General features: G+C 36.9%; 1 protein-coding gene across 11 annotated transcripts in view; it reads right to left on the bottom strand.

Annotated features, from left to right (window-relative positions):
• OSBPL8 (oxysterol binding protein like 8) overlaps positions 1-22,034 on the bottom strand; it is a 153,148-nt gene that overhangs the window by 63,562 nt on the left and 67,552 nt on the right. For 4 of the 11 annotated variants that reach the window (XM_046012050.1, XM_046012052.1, XM_046012054.1 and 1 more), the window contains one exon: positions 16,192-16,329. In XM_046012050.1, coding sequence (XP_045868006.1) covers positions 16,192-16,329 — 138 coding nt within the window. Of the gene's footprint in view, positions 1-1,436; positions 1,597-16,191; positions 16,338-22,034 lie in introns of those variants that run through there. The other 7 variants (XM_046012051.1, XM_046012056.1, XM_046012057.1 and 4 more) reach the window with 3 other exon arrangements.

Below are 22,034 nucleotides of genomic sequence, written 5' to 3'. Positions count from 1 at the left end.
TGGTATAAAAAAAACAGAAACAAAAACAAAAATATAAAACAAAAAACCCCCACTATACCCATCATTTTGATGTTCTTACTAGGAGGGTTTTTTCTGAATGCCTAGTTTGCTATATTACTCAAACTGTAATGTGAAGCTCACATATATGTTTTTATGCTTCCTTATGTTTCCCTACTGCCTGTCCTGAAATTTCCCAATTACAAATTGGGACTGAAAATATCATTTCTGGTTTGTTTCTGCTTTCTAGTACAGAACTCTGTACAAAACGGAATAAAGGCCAGCTTGCATGAGACCCTTAGAAAATCCTGTAGTCCCCAGGAGGAATTTGTCCATCTGTCACAAACCCTTCCTTTATCTGCAAAACAGGAGTTTGCTAAACTTCACTGGGTCATTCTTAAATAAAACCTACGTATGTTCAAAATTACAACAACCAAAATGAAAACAGAAAAATTTCTATGAAACTGTTTATCTTCTCTCAGAAATTATGCAAATATTGGTAAATTATTATCTTGTTATATATTTACTAACAATACAGAAAACTTGTGTCTCCATGCCTCAAATAAGGAAAGGAAAATTGTAGCTGTTAACTCTATAGGTGAAACTATTTTACCACTCTTGCTAAGAAGGCAATTTCAACCTCTCAGACTCGAAACCAATAGGAGGAAATCCCAACAGAAAAGAGCTGAGAAACTAGTGCAAGTGCTACTTGATAATTCTTTAATGTTATCATAAGTAAACACACACACACACACCCCTTAAATAAATATATATACATACACACACATATATATAATTTAGATACACGGACCAAGAACATGTATAAAGAAAAAAGTGTCCTTTAGTATTCTTTATGTTCATCTTACTGCTTTAATAGGAAGCAATTAATAAAACCTGGCAAGGATAAGACAGACTCATCTTTGTAAAGATGTTTAAAACACAGCTAATTTATTCATTCTCACTTTTCAATAAATGTTTTCAAAGTATTTCAGTTTCCCCTACATAGGAACATTTGAAAAACATACATATTGCAACATTTCACAAGAGGGATTTAGAAAACTACTTTCTCATTTTTTAAATTTGCCAAATTTTATACCATTTTCTCATTACTTAATAGATACTTTCATACCTCTTTAAGAAGCAACTATCCGAACACAAGAAATTTCAAACAAAAAACAATTGTGTCTTAAGAAATAACTTCAAAAATCTAACAGTGAGGATTCAGTATCTCAGAAGAAAATTAACATAACCTCTAACGCATACTATCTGTAATGAAAACAACCTATGGCTACAAGCCAAAGCACAGCATTTAGGAGGAAAAAAAATTAAAGGTACTGGGGATAAATTTAAATACTCTTTCAGATAAAACACTTTTCATGAAATTGAACACATATATTCAAGACTCAAATGTTCACGAATTGATCCTAGAAATATCTTACCAAGGAAGGAAGAATTGCTTCGATTCATGGAGGAAACTGACTTCTTGGTCTCCTTTTGTCTATAAACCATTTTAATGAAGGTGCCACCTGAGATTATACCAGCGAGGTCTAAAACTGTCACCCTGGGGAATCTGGTACAACATCTTCACACTAGCAAACTCTGCAAAGAAAATCCCCTTTACTTTAAAGTTTTCTGTTAAGTTGTAGATATAGACCCATCATGTCATGTTTAATGCTACCAGGGAATTCAAGAGAAGGGACTTGGCAGGGTTAAGAGAATTTGCTGAAGGATAGAGAAACAGAACACTAAGAATACACATTTTTTTTTTTTTTTTTTTTAAGAATACACATTTTAATTCAAGTCTAGATAAAGCAAGCATGGTCTAAATTCATTTCGATAAATCGTTAAGCAGGTAACATTAAGTAGTAACTTTCAGTTTTAAAAGTTTAAAAAAATTTTTTTTTTAGTCCACCTATTTTATTTTTTTTTCAGTATTTAAATTTATTTATTTTTTAAGTGTATCAGTATTCATTGTTTTTGCACAACACCCAGTGCTCCATGCAATACGTGCCCTCCCCATTACCCACCACCTGTTCCCCCAACCTCCCTCCCCCGACCCTTCAAAACCCTCAGGTTGTTTTTCAGAGTCCATAGTCTCTTATGGTTCGCCTCCCCTTCCAATTTTTTTTTTTTTTTATAAACATATAATGTATTTTTATCCCCAGGGGTACAGGTCTGTGAATCGCCAGGTTTACACACTTCACAGCACTCACGATAGCACATACCCTCCCCAATGTCCATAACCCCCTCCCCCTCTCCCAACCCCACCTCCCCCGAGCAACCCCCAGTTTGTTTTGTGAGATTAAGAGTCATTTATGGTTTGTCTCCCTCCCAATCCCATCTTGTTTCATTTATTCTTCTCCTATCCCCCTAACCCTCCATGTTGCATCTCCATGTCCTCATATCAGGGAGATCATATCATAGTTGTCTTTCTCCGATTGACTTATTTCACTAAGCATGATACCCTCTAGTTCCATCCACGTCATCGCAAATGGCAAGATTTCATTTCTTTTGATGGCTGCGTAGTATTCCATTGTGTATATATACCACATCTTCTTTATCCATTCATCTGTTGATGGACATCTAAGTTCTTTCCATAGTTTGGCTATTGTAGACATTGCTGCTATAAACATTCGGGTGCACGTGCCCCTTCGGATCACTCTGTTTGTATCTTTAGGGTAAATACCCAGTAGTGCGATTGCTGGGTCATAGGGTAGTTCTATTTTCAACATTTTGAGGAACCTCCATGCTGAGTGGTTGCACCAGCTTGCATTCCCACCAACAGTGGAGGAGGGTTCCCCTTTCTCCGCATCTTCGCCAGCATCTGTCATTTCCTGACTTGTTAATTTTAGCCATTCTGACTGGTGTGAGGTGATATCTCATTGTGGTTTTGATTTCTATTTCCCTGATGCCGAGTGACGTGGAGCACTTTTTCATGTGTCTGTTGGCCATCTGGATGTCTTCTTTGCAGAAATGTCTGTTCATGTCCTCTGCCCATTTCTTGATTGGATTGTTTGTTCTTTGGGTGTTGAGTTTGCTAAGTTCCTTACAGATTTTGGATACTAGCCCTTTATCTGATATGTCGTTTGCAAATATCTTCTCCCGTTCTGTCAGTTGTCTTTTGGTTTTGTTAACTGTTTCCTTTGCTGTGCAAAAGCTTTTGATCTTGATGAAATCACAATAGTTCATTTTTGCCCTTGCTTCCCTTGCCTTTGGCGATGTTCCTAGGAAGATGTTGCTGCGGCTGAGGTCAAAGAGGTTGCTGCCTGCGTTCTCCTCAAGGATTTTGATGGATTCCTTTCTCACATTAAGGTCCTTCATCCATTTTGAGTCTATTTTCGTGTGTGGTGTAAGGAAGTGGTCCAATTTCATTTTTCTGCATGTGGCTGTCCAATTTTCCCAGCACCATTTATTGAAGAGGCTGTCTTTTTTCCATTGGACATTCTTTCCTGCTTTGTCAAAGATTAGTTGACCATAGAGTTGAGGGTCTATTTCTGGGCTCTCTATTCTGTTCCATTGATCTATGTCTCTGTTTTTGTGCCAGTACCATACTATATGTGGAAAACCCAAAAGACTCCACTCCAAAACTGCTAGAACTTGTACAGGAATTCAGTAAAGTGTCAGGATATAAAATCAATGCACAGAAATCAGTTGCATTTCTGTACACCAACAACAAGACAGAAGAAAGAGAAATTAAGGAGTCAATCCCATTTACAATTGCACCCAAAACTATAAGATACCTAGGAATAAACCTAACCAAAGAGGCTAAGAATCTATACGCAGAAAACTATAAAGTACTCATGAAAGAAATTGAGGAAGACACAAAGAAATGGAAAAATGTTCCATGTTCCTGGATTGGAAGAATAAATATTGTGAAAATGTCTATGCTACCTAAAGCAATCTACACATTTAATGCAATCCCTATCAAAATACCATCCATTTTTTTCAAAGAAATGGAACAAATAATCCTAAAATTTATATGGAACCAGAAAAGACCTCGAATAGCCAAAGGAATATTGAAAAAGAAAGCCAAAGTGGGTGGCATCACAATTCCGGACTTCAAGCTCTATTACAAAGCTGTCATCATCAAGACAGCATGGTACTGGCACAAAAGTTTTAAAATTTTAAACATATAAAAATTAGTTTGAAATAGACTCCTTTAAAAAGCAACATTTTATGATCTCTTATAAAGTACTACAACTGAAAGATGGTTTTGTAAAACTAAAAGCATGCAAAATAGCTTTTTATGACCAAAGAATTACAAGATGAATTATAGTAACTCATCAAGCTTTGATAACAATCTCAAATGCCATATAGTGAGAACAGAGTATCCATGAGATGAGCTTTAATTTAGTCTCTAGGTTCCCTTGGCATTGCCCTTATTCAAAAGTAGAGGGGAGAAAGGCAGACAACAGACTAATTAATAGACAGGTCTTTCTTTCTTTTTTTTTTTTTTTTTAAAGATTTTATTTATTTATTTGACAGAGAGAGAGAGAGAGATCACAACTAGGCAGAGAGGCAGGCAGAGAGAGGTGGGGGTCGGGGAAGCAGGCTCCCCGCAGAGCCTGATGTGGGGCTCGATCCCAGGACCCCGAGAGCATGACCTGAGCCGAAGGCAGAGGCTCAACCCACTGAGCCACCCAGGTGCCCTCTTTTTTTTTTTTTTTAAAGATTTTATTTATTTATTTGACAGAGAGAGATCACAAGTAGGCAGAGAGGCAAGCAGAGAGAGTGAGAGGGAAGCAGGCTCCCCGCCGAGCAGAGAGCCCGATGCGGGACTCAATCCCAGGACCCTGAGATCATGACCCGAGCCGAAGGCAGTGGCCTAAACCACTGAGCCACCCAGGTGGCCCAAGTCTTTCTTTCTTGATGAAAAGTTGAAATAAAGGTCAAAGAAGTCACATAAAACAAATTACCAAACCATTTAAGAGACTGTAATCATACTAAAGTTTAAAAAAAATTTTAAGTAAATTGGTATACTTAACTTTAAATAAGGTACAAAATCTGACACATAAATAATTTCTGGAATAATCTGATTCATTACCATAACCTAAACATATGACAAATAAAAGACTACCTTGATGTGCCTGGGTTCTACTGAGGAGAATGAGTCTCCCTATCTCCTTCAAAAAAAAGAAAAGAAAATCCTAAAACAATGAAAGGAAACCACACTGCAAACAAACAAAGTTAACAACTGTTTTTAAGGGATAATGACCTATATTAAATTGATATGAATCAATATGCTTCTGCTAGGAAGCAGAAACAATCAGATTATCTGCCGTCCTAAAGCACTGGCAATATAAACTTCTAACACATAAGCATGAGAAAAAAAAAGTAGCTGACACTGTAATTCACTCCAGTAGAGTACAGTAAGACTACAGGCTTCGACAGTCCTCAGATTGAAAACTGCCTCAAATACTTACGAGTTTTGTGAATTTGAACAAATTTCTTAACATCTTTAGTCCTTAGTTTTCTCACTTGTAAAACTGATATAGTAACTGTGCCCGTCTTATCATATTATTTCAACAGTTCTGTATAGTTTTGACATACAACTTTTAGCATATTAGCCAAATTCGGTAAGTGCTTGATGAATGGTAGCTGTTAGCATGAGTCCAGGAAATAGGATCAATATAAACGCCATTTCTTCCTGATGCATGCTCTTCTGCTCCCTTGTAAGACTCTTTAGCATACACAGGAACAGTATTATATCTGAGGCTCATGTCAGATTCATGTACAGATTTTAGTACATGAATATCACCTCCAAACTTGCATCTATTCATTAAAAAATGAGACTAAAGCTTCAGAAGAGCAGGGACTAGCACATAAAAGGTGCTCAGTAAAGACATTCATTCATAGTACCTACTATGTTCCAGGTACTGTGTGTGCTAGGAATAGATGAATAGTTAAAAAAAAAAGGAAAGAAAGAAAAGAAAAGAAAAAAAATGACAAGCTGTCATGAGGAGTTTAATGACAATGACATTTACTCTCTACACCTTTCTTCCTTTTACATTAACCCTCAATTATGTCATCATTTCAGTATTCATCTGCTGGAGAACCCTTGCCTCAGCCCCCACAACCATTTACTTACACAATGCCTTTAAGCTGTCCACTAATTTGGACATTTCCTCCTACAGACCTCCCCCACCCACCAAAGCATTCACCAAACTCACCCATTAAACCTCCACTCCCCTGCCAGCATCCCACACTTACACTGCCACGATTACTTTTATTGCACATACCTAGTAAAGCCTAACCTTACAGAAGAAAATCTCACACTAAGGCAGATTAATACTAACCTCAAATGAGGCTTGAACAGCACCCCCACTATCATGGTTCATCTACTTTCCAGCTGTATTCCTAGTCCTGTCAATCCCTTCACCTGCACACTAGATTCCATTCTTGTTGCCTCCTCTGAGACCTACCCTATTAATTCTCCCCTCTTACTCACATGTTTTGTATTTCTCTCTACTGACTTTATCCTGTCAATGTTTGGACATGCTCAAATATCTCCTTTCTCTAATCTCCTTCTTGCCTTATGTCTTTCTCTAGCTATCATATACTTTCCGGTCCTTCAAGGGCACAATTCCTGAAAGAGTCTGCTATCTGAATTGTCTCCAATTCCTTATCTTTCTTACTATATTTTATTGCTATCAGCTTCTGCCTTCAGCACTGTCCCGAACACTGATTTCATGAAAGCAAGCAATGACATCTTGTCAGTGGATAATTTTTAGCTGTCTTAACTAGCTTGACTTCTGAGCTATATGTAAAACTATAGGTCACTTTCCCCTCCTTCATAAAACCACCTGTTTCATTCTTCTGGGGATACAACCCTCCTTTACTAATTCTTTCTCCTTCAGACCCTTAAATGTTGACATTTTTTTAGGATGGTATTCCAACTACTTTTTTCAAGCTTCAATTCTTCCCAAACTTTTTATAACTCACGAGAAGAAATATATTTTAATCAAGTGTGTTTGTAAGCACAGAAAGTATCAAATAAAAATTTCACACATCAGATAAGCTCTGATCTTTTGATTCTATTCTACTTCATTTAAAAAACAATACTGTCTGGGAATCTCTCAACTGATGTACATTATTGTTTTATTTTATTTTTTTTTTAATATTTTATTTATTTGACAGAGAGAAATCACAACTAGGCAGAGAGGCAGGCAGAGAGAGAGGAGGAAGCAGGCCCCCCGCAGAGCAGAGAGCCCGATGTGGGGTCGATCCCAGGACCCTGGGATCATGACCTGAGCCGAAGGCAGAGGCTTTAACCCACTGAGCCACCCAGGTGCCACTACATTATTGCTTTAAATGTCTTTAATTACTCTGTCTATGCTGATGACTTCCAAATCTACATTTCTAGTGCAGAAGTTTCTACTAAGTCCCAAACTCATAAAGCCAATTTCCTCTTTAACATACCACACAGTAGCTCTAAAATACTTCTTTTTTTTTTTTTTTAAAGATTTTGTTTATTTATTTGACAGCGAGAGAGAGATCACAAGTAGGTAGAGAGAGAGAGAGAGGGAAGCAGGCTCCCTGCTGAGCAGAGATCCCGATATGGGACTCGATCCCAGGACTCTGAGATCATGACCTGAGCCGAAGGCAGCGGCTTAACCCACTGAGCCACCCAGGCGCCCCTAAAATACTTCTCATCATGTCCGAATCTCACCATGCCCAAAACTGGAGTTCTCAGCATCTTTCCCCCAAACTTGGTTTCCCTCCATAGTTCTCTATCTTGGTGAACTTTTAAATTAGTTTCCCAAGCAAAATATCTAGAAGTCATTGCTGATTCTTTCTTCACTCTTTCCACTGTCACCTCCATCCAACTTATCACTAATCCCTGACACATCTTTATTTTATTTTTTTAATTCCCACCACTGTCACTCTCATCCAGGCTGTATACACCTCACCTTGACAGTACAGTCTGGTAATGAATCTTCTCACATATACTATATTCCTCCAAAATTATAAATGCAATTCTAATCACTCTGTGTTGCTTACTATTTTGGTTGTCTATTGCTATACCTTAAACTTACTGGTTTAGAACACTAAATTTTCTGCTCCCAATTCTGCAATTTAGGTAAGGTGGGGGGGGGGCTATCTCTGATTCACAGAGTTATCTGCTAGAATACCCAATACAACTTCCTCACTCATGTATCTGGGATGACTACAACAAGTGGGGGCAAGCCAATATAGGCTTCCACACAGCATGGTAGTATCTGGATAGTGAGAGTTCTTACACGGCAGCTGGCTTCCTCTAATATGCAAAAGCAGAAGTTACCAGGTGTTTTTAAGGTCTGGTCTCAAAAGTCCTAGAATGTCACTTCTGTCATATTCTACTGATCATAGCAGTCACATGGCCATTCTAGAGTGAATGAGGGTTAGGGTAGATTAAGAATAAAGTCCATTTCTTGATAGGCAAGTTGCAAGGACACATTTTTTTAAAAAGGCATGTAAGATGAAAGACATTATTGCAGTCATCTTTGAAAATGAAATACACCACAGTCCACCTACTTCACATTCCTTCCACATGTAAAATACACTCATCATCTCCCCCTAACCAAAATGTCATCCTATTATAGCACTGGCTTTAAGGCCAGGATCTAGTTATTTAAACCACGTTCAAGTGCAAATGGTACTCCTCGGGTTTACTTCCTCACATATAGCTCATCAGGGATAGCTCCTCTTAAACCAAAATCCTTTCATCTCAAAAGATAACTTATTTGCCCCACTGCAGGAAGCCAGGGATAGGACTGCAATGAAGACTTGAGTTCAAAAGATGCAGAGGGGGGCGCCTGGGTGGCTCAGTGGTTTAGGCCGCTGCCTTCGGCTCAGGTCATGATCTCGGGGTCCTGGGATCGAGCCCCGCATCGGGCTCTCTGCTCAGTGGGAAGCCTGTTTCTCCCTCTCTCTCTGCCCGCCTCTCTGCCTACTTGTGACCTCTCTCTCTGTCAAATAAATAAATAAAATATTTGAAAAAAAAAGATGCAGAGGAAAATGAGTTACACATAAGGCACAACAGTGCTATTAGCAATTGTGAAATTTGCTGGGCACACGTCATTAGCAGTTTGAGTAGAACAGTCATGTTCTTTGCAAAGAGTCCTTTGTGGATCCAGACTCTGCCCTCTGGGTTCCTCACTCCATTCTGTGAGTCAATTGCCCTATTTCTTAAGAAATGGTCCATGTTTGCAACAGTGGAGCTTTCTCAGCTGCTTCATGCCCAGACAAGACTGGGATTTTCCCCTCACACACAAAGGCTCTACTTATTTGAACTACGTCTATCCTTTTCCATCTAAGCTGGTGGTGCTTCCATTAGTATCATTCTTGTAAAAACTTTGTGAGTTTCTTATGAATTTTATTAGAATAACTTCAGTGAAACAGATGCCACAACCACAAATTTTTTTGAGATAGACCATTCACTACTTAGTGCTATGTCATGGTGATATAGGACAGCAGACTTAAGAGGCTCAGAAGCTCTTTTGGCTAGCTGAGACTTTCTAAAAGGTACAGTTTTAAGACCCTTTGAAGCCCTGTGTCTAGCTCAAAGAATCCAAGACACAATGCTTTAAATCCTCCTGAAGTCTCCACATAAAATCTTACAGAATCACTCTTAATCTGATCCTTACTCTGATGCCATTTTTTACTAATGGCACCCTAGTATTTGAGAAGTATTCAAATAAGCAAAGGGAAGGTAAAGGACATTTCATAATGGAGAACCAGGATAAATAAAATCATAGACAAGCTAGGGAACCGGGAAGCAAGCCACCTTGCTGCGTTCATGATGAAGGGAAACACAAAATGAAATTTGAAAGGTACAGTAAAATCAGACAAACTAAGAATCCTGACCACCAGATTATGGAATATGGATTTTCTGCTCTCAACTATTTGTCCAAATGTTACTACATCAGAGACACTTGGAGAGCTTTATAAATACATGGTCTTTCCCTCGAGGGGAATAAAAAAGCTCCTAGAGACTTTATAAGGGTGGAATAGAAATCTGTATCTAAGCAAAGCTACCAGGTGATTCTCAGACACAGCCAGACTTAGCAGCCACTGCTTCAGGCAATAGTCAACTGTCAACTTTTTGAAAATGGGAGTGACAGAAATGGAGGCATCTAGTGAACTTTCTGGTTACAAGTTTGAATAATTAAAAGTTGTATTTTCATTTGTAATTTTCTATTTCTCTTTATTCATATTATTTCCCTTGGAGACCTACTTCAGAGGATCTATGTACTCTCTGCCTATATAATCTCTTAAGCCCCATTCCCATTATGATCTCACCTTAACACATAAACAGTAATTTTCTGTTTGGTTGTTTTATTAAGAAAGATGGGCCTGAGGGGAGCCTGGATGGCTCAGTCAGTTCAACATCCCACTCTTGGTTTTGGTTCAGGTCATAACCTCATGAGTCATGGGACTGAGCCCCACATCAGGCTCCTCGTTCAGCAGGGAGTCCTTGAAGATTCTCTCCCTCTGCCCCTCGCCCCACTTGCAGACATGTGCACACTCTTTCTCTAAAATAAATAAATCTTTAAAAAAAGAAAAAGAAAGAAAGATGAGCCTGGTATACTGGAGGGCAAGGTCCTAATAGAATCAGGATGGTGTGGTACTATATATCATAGGTCTGAAATGATAAGGACCTGGCTTAAGATGTAATAGTAAGAATGAAAATAAAGAGAGATCAAAGCCTTAATGCTGTAACACTTTCAGAAGAGATCACAGAAAATGTTCTCTGCAACCTTAGGGTACACAAAGATTTCTTTAGTTGGGGGGGGAAGCATGAATCATAGGGCAAAAAATGATAAGCTGGGCTTCATCAATATTAAAAAACACCTGCTTTTTGAAATAAATCATTTGTACAATGAAAAGATATGCCAAAACTTGAAGCAAATACAACACACACAGCTAGCAAAGCATGATACTGAAATACACAAAGAACTCTTAAAACTCAATAATATGATAAACATACCAGTTGTTTAAATGTGTAAAAACTCTGAACTTACACTTCAAATATACCAGTGGCCAATCAGTATGTGAAAAGGTGTACATCACAAGTGGTAAGAAAAATACAAATTAAAACCACAACGTGCTACCACTACATGCTCAATAGGTTGGTTAAATAAAAAAGGTTGAATATAGAGCAACTGAAATGATCATACACTGCTAAGAGATATATAAAATGGTACAACAACTTTGGAACTAGTTTGGCCACTTTCTTTTTTCTTTTTTTTTTTTTTTAAGATTTTATTTATTTATTTGACAGAGAGAGAGATCACAAGTAGGCAGAGAGGCAGGTAGAGAGAGAGGAGGAAGCAGGCTCCCTGCGGAGCAGAGAGCCGGATGCGAGGCTTGATCCCAGGACACTGAGATCATGACCTGAGCCGAAGGCAGCGGCTTAATCCACTGAGCCACCCAGACGCCCCTGGCCAATTTCTTATAAAATATAAACTTACCATGCTTCATAATTGCACTGTTACATATTACTCAAAAAAGAAAAAGAAAAATCAAAATCTCCACAAAAGCATTCAATACATAATGGGATTCTATCAAAAGACATGGGAGCCAAAGGTAAAAGTTCAGAAAACTTGAGCCTCAAAAAATCCAATTACTAATTCGTTGAAACTAAAAATACACACATGCACACATACAAGCAAACAAAACAAAAAGAACAACAAGAACAAAAAAACCAAACAAGTTCTGGAATCATATCTAGGTTCAAATTTGAACTCTATCATATATTAATTGTGTGAACGGGGGCAAGGAAATTACCCTTACCAATTGCTCAATTTCCTCACTTGTGAAACAGGGAGAATGATTTATACACCATAAGGTTCTTGCAAGAATTCCAGTAAGTAATGTGTGTAAAAAGTACTTAGAGACGTAAAAAGCATTAAATGTTAGTCATTATTACTGTCAGAAAGTTTTTGGGAGTCTAACTCTTTCCATTCAGAAGCTGATAATACTAAACAAGAGTATTTGAGACATGGTAGACAATTCAAAGAGGTTCACAGGACATTTGTTCTTTTCCTCCAGCAGTTTATCCTCATCATAATCAAGAGTTAATGGATAGCGGGGTGCCTGAGTGACTCTGTCTGTTGAGTGACTCTTGGTTTCAGCTCTGGTAATGATCTAGTCATGATCTCAGGATTGTGAGACTGAGCCCTATGTGGGGCTCCTCACTCAGCAGGGAGTCTGCTTGAGATTCTCTCTCCCTCTCCCTCTCTCTCTCTCTGCCCTTCCCCCTTCCCACTCTAAACACTCTCTTTCTCCCTTTCTCTAAGATAAATAAATATTTTTTAAAAGTTAATTAATAGATTTTAAACAAATGTGACACTTGGAAACTATTATATAAATTTCAGTAGTTAAACCAGAGGGAGATATTTTGCATTACACAAAGTCAACAGGTTGATAAATAAGAACATTCTGTATGTAATTCACTCCACGAATATTAACTTACCCATAACTAATACAGAAACATTTAGGTGCAAATCAAGATATAACTGACACTGCAACTGCTTTAAATGCAAAAATGAGAGGTTTACATGGGCATCCATCCTGAAGGAATCTCTAAATGAGTCTCCGTAAGATGCTGAAGTACAACAATTGAAGTATCAGCTTTCAACCCCAAAGAATCATTTATTTAAAATAATAATAACAGTAATAAATGCTATTTATTAAATCAGCTGTCATGAATGGTTATTATTTACCAAACTATGTTCTAGGCTTTTCATATGTATTAACATTTTAAGCCTTATAATAGTACCTAGTGCTAGGTACTACCGTCATCTGCATTTTACCAATAATTGAAATACAATGAATATATTAAAAGGTATGAAGTTCTTTATCATATTAAAGAAAACCCTTAGGGGCGCCTAGGTGGCTCAGTGGGTTAAAGCCTCTGCCTTTAGCTCAGGTCACGATCTCAGGGTCCTGGGATCAAGCCCCACATCAGGCTCTCTGCTCAGCAGGGAACCTGCTTTCCCCTCTCTCTCTGCCTGCTTCTCTGCCTACTTGAGATCTCTCTCTGTCAAATAAATAAAATCTTAAAAAAAAACAAAACCATAAGGGCCAAAAAAATTTATGTGTCATGACTGGAAACACACTTTACATCATCTCTTTAATCTAAAAACAGGTTCTCAGGAAGAAACAACCATTTATCTTGCCTTTCCTATAGGAACTATATTTCAATGTTTACCAAGCAACTCTATGACAATTATCTCTTCTTTATAGAAAAATTTTAGTAACAAATGTAAAAAGAATGACAAAATTAGAAAATCACCATTTCCAACTCCTAATATTTTAACTGCTTAAATGGTCATCAAAGGGTACTTACACATTTAAGGAAAAAGCTGATGGGGAAAAAGTCTATTTACCAGGTGCCAAATGATCTATTTTACTTTAGGGTCAGAAGGGAAGAAAGCATGCAGTTTTCAATGAAGAGGATAAAGCTGTTACCACCTGAATCTACTGATTAATCTTAAGTCACTAACAGTGAGACAATCAAACATGAGGCGAATTCTCATGTAATACAGCATACATTCCCCCACAGTACACATATCCTACAAAATAATTTCCCCACAAATATTCAATCTGAATATAATCAATGTTGCATTTAACTTTCAGTTTACAGAATATATAGAAGATAGGAAAACAAATTAAATAATCCTGCAATAAGGTGATCCAATGTAAAAAGTCAAATATCCCATAGGAACATTGATCCAGTTTTATTAAAAAAAAAAAAAAGTAACAACAAGAAAAAATAAAAGTAAACAAAAAGACTCTTTGGGATTAAAGGAAATACAATGACATAACAATCAAACACAATCTATGAACCTTTATTGGATTGGCCTACTGTGTAATAAGTCTACTGTTAAAAGATGTGAGAACAACTGAGGAAATCTGAGTATAGACTAGGTATCGGTCACTAATTGGGTTAAATAGAGGCTTTAATGGTTATGTAAGAAAAAGATTCTAAACTGCATTATGTATTTTGGGGCACAACATCATGAGGTCTATAATTTATTCTAAATATTCCAGCCTTACCCTCAAATAAATGAAACAAATATGAAAAAAAGTTAATAATTTCTTAAATCTAACTACTTGTATATTAGTGTTTACCGTACTGTTCTCTCAAATTCCGTTTGCCTGAAAATGTTCATAATAAGTATAAATGAGGGTAGTTTTAATTATTAGTAACTAAACTTTTTCTTGCTTCATTAAGTCCCAAATTAAAGAATTCTTCTAAATATTCTAGTACACAGATACATGAATTAGATGAATCTATTACAGTCAAAACTGTGGTGCAGAGAATGGAAAAAACACATAAGCTACATCCTTTAATGAAGGTTATTTATACCAGTGTGTACCATATATCCACTTTCAAGCTTCAAAAAGCATTTTGGCAACAAAAATGCTAACTTTCCAAAATATATTCAACAACTATTTAATAAACATTAACACAGTCATTATTTTTGTTTTTATATAAAGTTTTTCCAGTTCCAACAATGATAAATAAAAATTTTCCAACAACCACTTGACTAGGAAAACATTTTCCACTGAAATAAACTAGAAAATGACCATGTAACTTACTATTTACCAATTAATATTCATCTAAAAAGAAGTAACTAAATCCTACTTTCAAAGAATAATTCAAAAAGTCACAACACTACTGGGATCCATGGGTGGCTCAGTCAGTTAAAAGGCTGCCTTCAGCTCACAACATGAAAAAATATTTTATATTTTATATTTATATTTTATAAAGTATTTTAAAGTGAAGCCTGCTTGGGACTCTTTTTGCCCTCTCTCTCCCTCACCCTCTGCTCCTCCCCACCCCTTGCGATGCTCTCTCTCTTAAATAAAATCTTTCAAAGATTTTATTTATTGATTTGATAGAGATTACAAGTAGTTAGAGTGATGCTTTCTTTTCTTTTTTTTTTTTTTTTTAAAGATTTATTTATTTGACAGAAAGAAATCACAAGAGAGGCAGGCAGAGAGAGAGGAGGAAGCAGGCTCCCCGCTGAGCAGAGAGCCCGATGCGGGGCCCGATTCCAGGACCCTGAGACCATGACCTGAGCTGAAGGCAGAGGCTGAAGGCATCTTGCTCCCTGGTTTCAAACTATAAAACAGCTATGGTAATAAAAACGGCATGGTATTGGCATAAAAACAGACACATCAGTGTTTATTAGCTTTCAAACACCAAATTTAAGTGCTCAGTTTTAAAAGCAGAAGTCTTTCCACCATGGCTATTGTAGTACCACAAGAGTCCAAAGCATTTGATTAAATAAACTTTACTAAGAAGCAGAATTCAATATACAAAATTTATCAATTATGAATTAGGAAGTGAGATCCATAATCCCTGGAAGTCCTCAAGACTCTTTTAGAGAGTCTGCAAGGTCAAAACTGTTCCATAATACATATTCATTGTGTTGACATTTGTACTGATGGTATCTGATGTGCATATCTGCACAAGCAGATATGAAAATGCAGGTGTCTTTTCTTTAGCTAGATATTAAAGAGATCTGCAAAAATTATATAACAGTAATTCTCAACCAAAGATAATTTGGGACATGTGGCAAAGTCTACAGCTATTTCTGGTTGTATACAACTGGGGAAAATGCTATTACCATCTAGTGGGCAGAAGTCAAAAATGCTGCTAAATATCCCACAAGACACATGACAGCCCCCCACAACACAGAATTATCCAGCCCAAAATGTCAAAAGTGCCAAATTTGAGCAAATTTTTTTTGAGGAAAAGGGAAGGAGGAACATAGCTGTTTTTTAATAAAAATGTTATTCATATTAACCTGTAATAGGTTTATTATAATTTTAAATGAATTAAAACATTTTTAAAATTTCTTCATTCTAATTTATAATAAATATCAATAGGTTAACCCATGTAAAAGTTCTTTGAGGTCTTCAATAACTTTTAATATTGTAAAGCAGTCTTGAGATCACAAAGTTTGAGAGTCACTCAATTAGACAAAAAGTATAACTTAACCACGTATACTGGAGAATATAAGAGGAATTAAAAGGGTTTTAAAGGAAAATAAACTCATTTCAAGAGTATAATGGATGACCAAAACAAATAAAAAGAACACCATAAAACCAAAACAAGAAAAAAGTTATGACCTAAAATGACCTAAAATGTCATTCTCCCCTTAAAACAACAACAAAATTAAAAGCACAATTTCTTACCCTGACTATGAGGACTTGCTGGACTAAAAGATGGCTGATACAAATCTTTGGTTGGTGTTGGATAAGCTTCTTTCCCTTGGCGCTGATTCATCTTTCCTGGTGTCAGAAGTTGAGATTCGTCACTATTTGCTACCACAGCTCAAGGAAAGAAGAAAAAAGAATTTGTACTTCTGTTATAATTTGCAAAATGGCATACTTAATAACATGGACTAGAACTAAGACTGAAACAGCCTCAATGGTTATATTCATTTTACCAATTCCATACTTTAATTTGCTTAATTGCTTTGTTCTTTTAATTGTAGTTTGCCATCAATCCAAGAGAAATTGGTAGGTATGCAAGAGTCAAATTACACAAAATATAGACATTATAAAAATGAAAATACATAGTCAACAAATAATGAAAGGTACTCCCAGATTACTATGGACTTTTCATTGTCCTATTAACTCTTTATGTTTGCCAATAAAGCAATAAATAAGAGACACAGTTCATAAAAGAAATAGAAATGGTCAAGAAACACATAAAGAGAGTCAACCTTCATTAGTAATCAGAAAAACACAAATTAACAGCAGCATAAAATATTTACATTCACTAGAATTTCTATTCTAATTTCTAATTTTCATGAAAAGTAGGTATGATTTCTGTAATAGATAGAAAAACTTGAGGATCACTCAGAGACTGTCTACTAAGTAATAGAGATAGGATGTCCAACTCAGCATTTGCTTCCAAAGTCTAATCTCTTAAAAGCTTGCTGCCCCAATAATCAATTTAAATAGTGTTTAAGGCTGTTATTCACCTATCTGACCAAGCTACTAATAAAGATAAACAATGCCCAGATGCAGAGAGGACAGAAAAGAGAAACATACTCAATGAGTGAATAGGGTAAATTGTGTCCAAATCCACAGTACCCCAAGGTCACCATGTCCTTTCATTTTACATTTCTGTGTTTTCTGCCTACAAAAACTTTAGGTTTATCTTGAGAGAGAATGATCCTGTCTTCACTACAGATTTAATTTTTAACTTAACCAGAATTTCATGTTCACATTTTTATCACCATATCTTCTAAATCAATTGCTTTAAATTCAAATCATTTAAAAATTATATTTTAGCCCTATAAATTTCAGTGTAAAAATTCAAAAAAACCTCCCCTTAACACCCAAGATATAAAAAATTTATGTTCCCATCAAGTCCATAAAAAAAGAATCTATACACTCCTGAATTTATATCTTTTGTCCAACTGCCTGCCTTAAAATAACTTCTATGACTTAATAGGCATCTCAAATTTATCCAGAGCATAATTCTTGATTCTGCTAATTCTCTAAACCTGCCTGTCCTGCACCACAGTTAGTGGAATTATTACTTTCCTCCCCTCCCCATTCTTAAGTCAAAAACCTTAGATATAATCTTCTATTTTCCCTCTTTCTTTCATGTTTCACATCCAATTCATCTGTGAGATCTTTGTAGTCTACCTTCAAAATTTATCCGGAATCCTTTTATTTTTCCCCACTTCCACAACTACCACCCTGTTCTGAGCTACCATTGCTTTCCCACTGGATCACAGCAACAGATTTTTACTTAGCCTTGTTCCTTGCTTGTGTAGAATTCATTCTCTACATAGAAACCTGAACAATCTTTGTAAATCATCAATCAGATCTGCACCATGCAGAAATACTTTCAATGGCTTTCCACTATACTTGTAATAAATTCCATGGCTTAAGAACTCAGAAGTGGCTGTCCTCCCTCCCCCCGTTACCTGATTTTCAATCTCATTCTTTACTACACTCCTCTTTAGTTACTTGGCTCTAATGTAATGGCCTTCTTGGTATTCTTCAAAACATGACATTTTGCCCCAGTCTCTGGGCCTTTAACTCTCTGGTTCCCTCTACCTGGAAAACTCCTACCCCAGACTTTCACACTATTGACTCCTCTCATCATTTGTTATCTGTGTTCAAATGTCATCTCTTCAGAAAAGCTCTTCATGGTACTTGTGATAAATAAGTTCCCAATAAACTTGTAAATTTTTTTTGGTTATTGTGCACTCTGCCGCAATTATATCTATCACTTCATTGAACATGATTTTCATTGTAGCTCTTATCACTGTCTGAAATTATACCATTTGTTTGTTTATCGTCTGCCTTCTCCATTAGACCATAAGCTCCACATGAGAAGGGAGTCTGCCTTATACTTGCATAAATCCTCAATCCCGGTACGGTTCTGGCATAGTGAAGGTGCTCAATAGAATCTTGCCAAAGGAACCCATCAACAAACTTTATATTTGCATAAAACTTCATTATCATAAATAGCAGCTCCTTTGGTTACTAAACCCAAGATCCACTTAATTCCTAAAAAGCCTTAGTAAAATTAAAAATGTATGGTATTGGGGCACCTGGGTGGCTCAGTGGGTTAAAGCCTCTGCCTTCGGCACAGGTCATGATCCCGGGGTCCTGGGATCGAGCCCCACATCAGGCTCTCTGCTCAGCGAGGAGCCTGTTTTCCCCCCTCTCTCTGCCTGCCTCTCTGCCTACTGATAATCTCTGTCTGTCAAAAAAAAAAAAAAAGAAAAAAAAGTGTATGGTACTGATGTAGGAAGAGACAAACTGACCTAAAGAACATAACAGAGAGCTCTCATAATCAAACCCATGTATATGTTGAGCCTAGACACACAAAAGAGGTAGGGAACAAAAAAGACTACTCCATTAATGATAGTAGGAAAACTGAGTATTGGAAAATTAGATCCCACCCTCATACCATGCACAAAGAATAGTTTTACGAAAATTAAAGACATAAAAAGCAAAACCTAAAACCTTTTAGAAGAAAATACAAAAAAAAAAAAACTTCATAAACTTGGTAAGGAATGACTCCCTGAAAAAGACAAAACAAAGCATTATCCAAAACACAAAGAACTGGTGGGCGCCTGGGTGGCTCAGTGGGTTAAGACTGCCCTTGGCTCAGGTCATGATCTCAGGGTCCTGGGATCGAGCCCCACATCGGGCTCTCTGCTCAGCAGGAAGCCTGCTTCCTCCTCTCTCTCTGCCTGCTTCTCTGCCTACTTGTGATCTCTGTCAAATAAATAAATAAAATCTTAAAAAAAAACAACAACAAAGAACTGGTAAATTCTACTATATTAAAATTAAGATTTTAATCAAAAGGTACCATAAAAAGTTAAGAAGAAAAACAGGATATTTGCAACATATACAATAACAAAGGGTTGGTATCCAGAATGTTAAAATAGTAATAATAACCCTATAAATCAATTGGAAAAAGACCAACAATTAAATAGGAAAGTTTAGGGATATATCAAAAAGCATAAAATACCGAGGAATACATTTAACCAAGGAAATTAAAGACCTATACACTGAAAACTATAAGACAGTGATAAAAGAAACTGAAGACACAAATAAATGGAAAGACAGTCTATGCTCATGGACTGGAATAATTAATAGTTATAACGTCCATACTAGGCGCCCGGCTAGCTCAGTCGGTAGAGCATGAGACTCTTAAAATATCCATACTACATAAAGCAACTCACAGATTCAATGCCACCCCTACGAAAATACCAATGGCAGGGTGCCTAGATGGCTCAGTCCATTAAGCATTTCAACTCTTGATTTCAGCTCAGGTCATGAGATCGAACCCCACATTAGGCTCCATGCTGAGCTTGGGATTCTTTCCCCACTCCTTTTCCCTCCTCCTCTACTGCTCCTGTAGCTTATGCATGTGCTCTCTTGCTAAAGTAAATAAATAAAATCTTAAAAAAATTTTTTTTAATTCCAGTGGCATTTTTCATAGAAATAAAACAAAAATTCTAAAATTTGTATGTAGCCTCCAAAGACCCTGAATAATCAAAATAATCTTGAAACAGAAGAACAAAGCTGAAGGCATCATGCTCCCCGGTTTCAAACTATAAGAGAGCTAAGCAAAACAATAGTCAAAGTAATCAAAATGGTATGGTATTAGCATAAAAACAAGACACAATAGAACAGAACACAGGGCCCCAAAATACACTTATGGATGAATGGTCAAATTAATTTATGACAAAGGAGCTAAGAATACACAATGGGGAAAAGGGCAGTCTCTTCAATAAGTAGTACTAGGGAAAATGGACAGCCACATACAAAAGAGTGAAACTGGACCACTACTTTACATCATATTCAAAAATTAACTCAAAATGGATCAAAGACTTTAATGTAAGACCTGAAGCCCTAAAACACCTAAAAGAAAACATAGGCGGGGTGCCGGGGTGTCTCAGTGGGTTGAGCCTCTGCCTTCGGCTCAGGTCATAATCTCAAAGTCCTGGGATCGAGTCCCGAATCGGGCTCTCTGCTCAGCGGGGAGCCTGCTTCCCCCCACCCCCCCCGCCTGCCTCTCTGCCTACTTGTGATCTCTCTGTGTCAAATAAAGAAAAAAATCTTTAAGAGAAAAAAAAAAAAAAAAAGAAAACACAGGCAATAAGCTCCTTGACATTAGATTTGGTGATAGTTTTTTGGATCTGACACCAAAAGCAGAGGCAACAAAAGCAAAAATAAACAACAGGACCCCATCAAACTAAAAAGCTTCTGCACCACAAAAGCAGCCATCAACAAAACAAAAAGGAATCCTACTGAATAGGAGAAAATACTTGGAAGTCATGTATCTCATAAGGGGTTAATGTCCAAAATACATTAAGAACTTATACAACTCATCAGCAAAAAACAATTTGACTAAAAATGGGCAGAAGGTCTAAATAAACACTTTTGCAGAGAAATAATGCCAACAGGTACATGAAAAGATGTTAAACATCGCTAATCATCAGGGAAATGTAAATCAAAACCGTAATGAACTATATTCTCACACCTATCAGAATGGCTATTATCCAAAAGAAAGGAAATATCAAGTGTTGGCAAGGATAAGGAGAAACCTGACTGCCTGTGCACAGTTGCTGGGTATGTAAATTGTTGTAACCACTATGGAAAACAGCATGGAAGGTCAAGAAGTTAATAATAGAAACTATCATACAATCTAGCATTCAACTTCCATATAATTTTCTGAAGAAAATGAAGACAGAAATTTGAAAAGATAAATGTACCCCTATGTTCACCATAGCATGGTATTATTACCATAACCAAGACATGGAAATAACCTATGTGCCACTGACAAATGAATGGACTACTACTCAGCCATAAAGAAGAATGAAATTTTGCCATTCATAACATGGATGGACCTTGAGGAAACTATGATAAATAAAATAAGTCTGACAGAGAAAGACAAATACGGTATGATCCAAGTTCAAAAACCAAGTTACAGGGCACCTGGGTGGCTCAGTGGGTTAAAGCCTCTGCCTTCGGCTCAGGTCATGATCTCAGGGTCCTAGGACCGAGCCCCACATTGGGCACTCTGCTCAGCAGGGAGCCTGCTTCCCCCTTTCTCTCTGCCTGCTTCTCTGCCTGCTTGTGATCTCTGTCAAATAAATAAAATCTTAAAAAACAAAATAAAACCAAGTTCCTAGATCAGACACAAACGGGGGTGGTGAGCGGGCAAAATGGGTGAAGGGAATCAAAGGGTACAGACTTTCAGTTACAGAATAAATAAGTCATGTGAATGAAATGTACAGCATGATGATTATAGCTAGTTAATGTTATACTACATATTTGAAAGTTGCTTAGAGAATAAATCTTAAAAGTTCTCATCATAAGAAAAAAAATCTGTAACTATGTATGGTGATGGATGTTAACTAGACTTACTGTGGTGACCATTTTGCAAAATATACAAATACTGAATCATCACTGTATACCTGAAACTAATATAAGTTTGTCAACTTATATAAGGTTGTCAACTGTACCTTAGCACAAAAAAGATTTTTAATTAA

The sequence above is a fragment of the Meles meles genome, chromosome 7 (genome assembly GCF_922984935.1).
Source record: "Meles meles chromosome 7, mMelMel3.1 paternal haplotype, whole genome shotgun sequence".
In the NCBI taxonomy this organism is placed as follows: domain Eukaryota; kingdom Metazoa; phylum Chordata; class Mammalia; order Carnivora; family Mustelidae; genus Meles; species Meles meles.
Note: the sequence above shows the minus strand (reverse complement) of the source record. Positions and strands in the feature narration are given on the sequence as shown.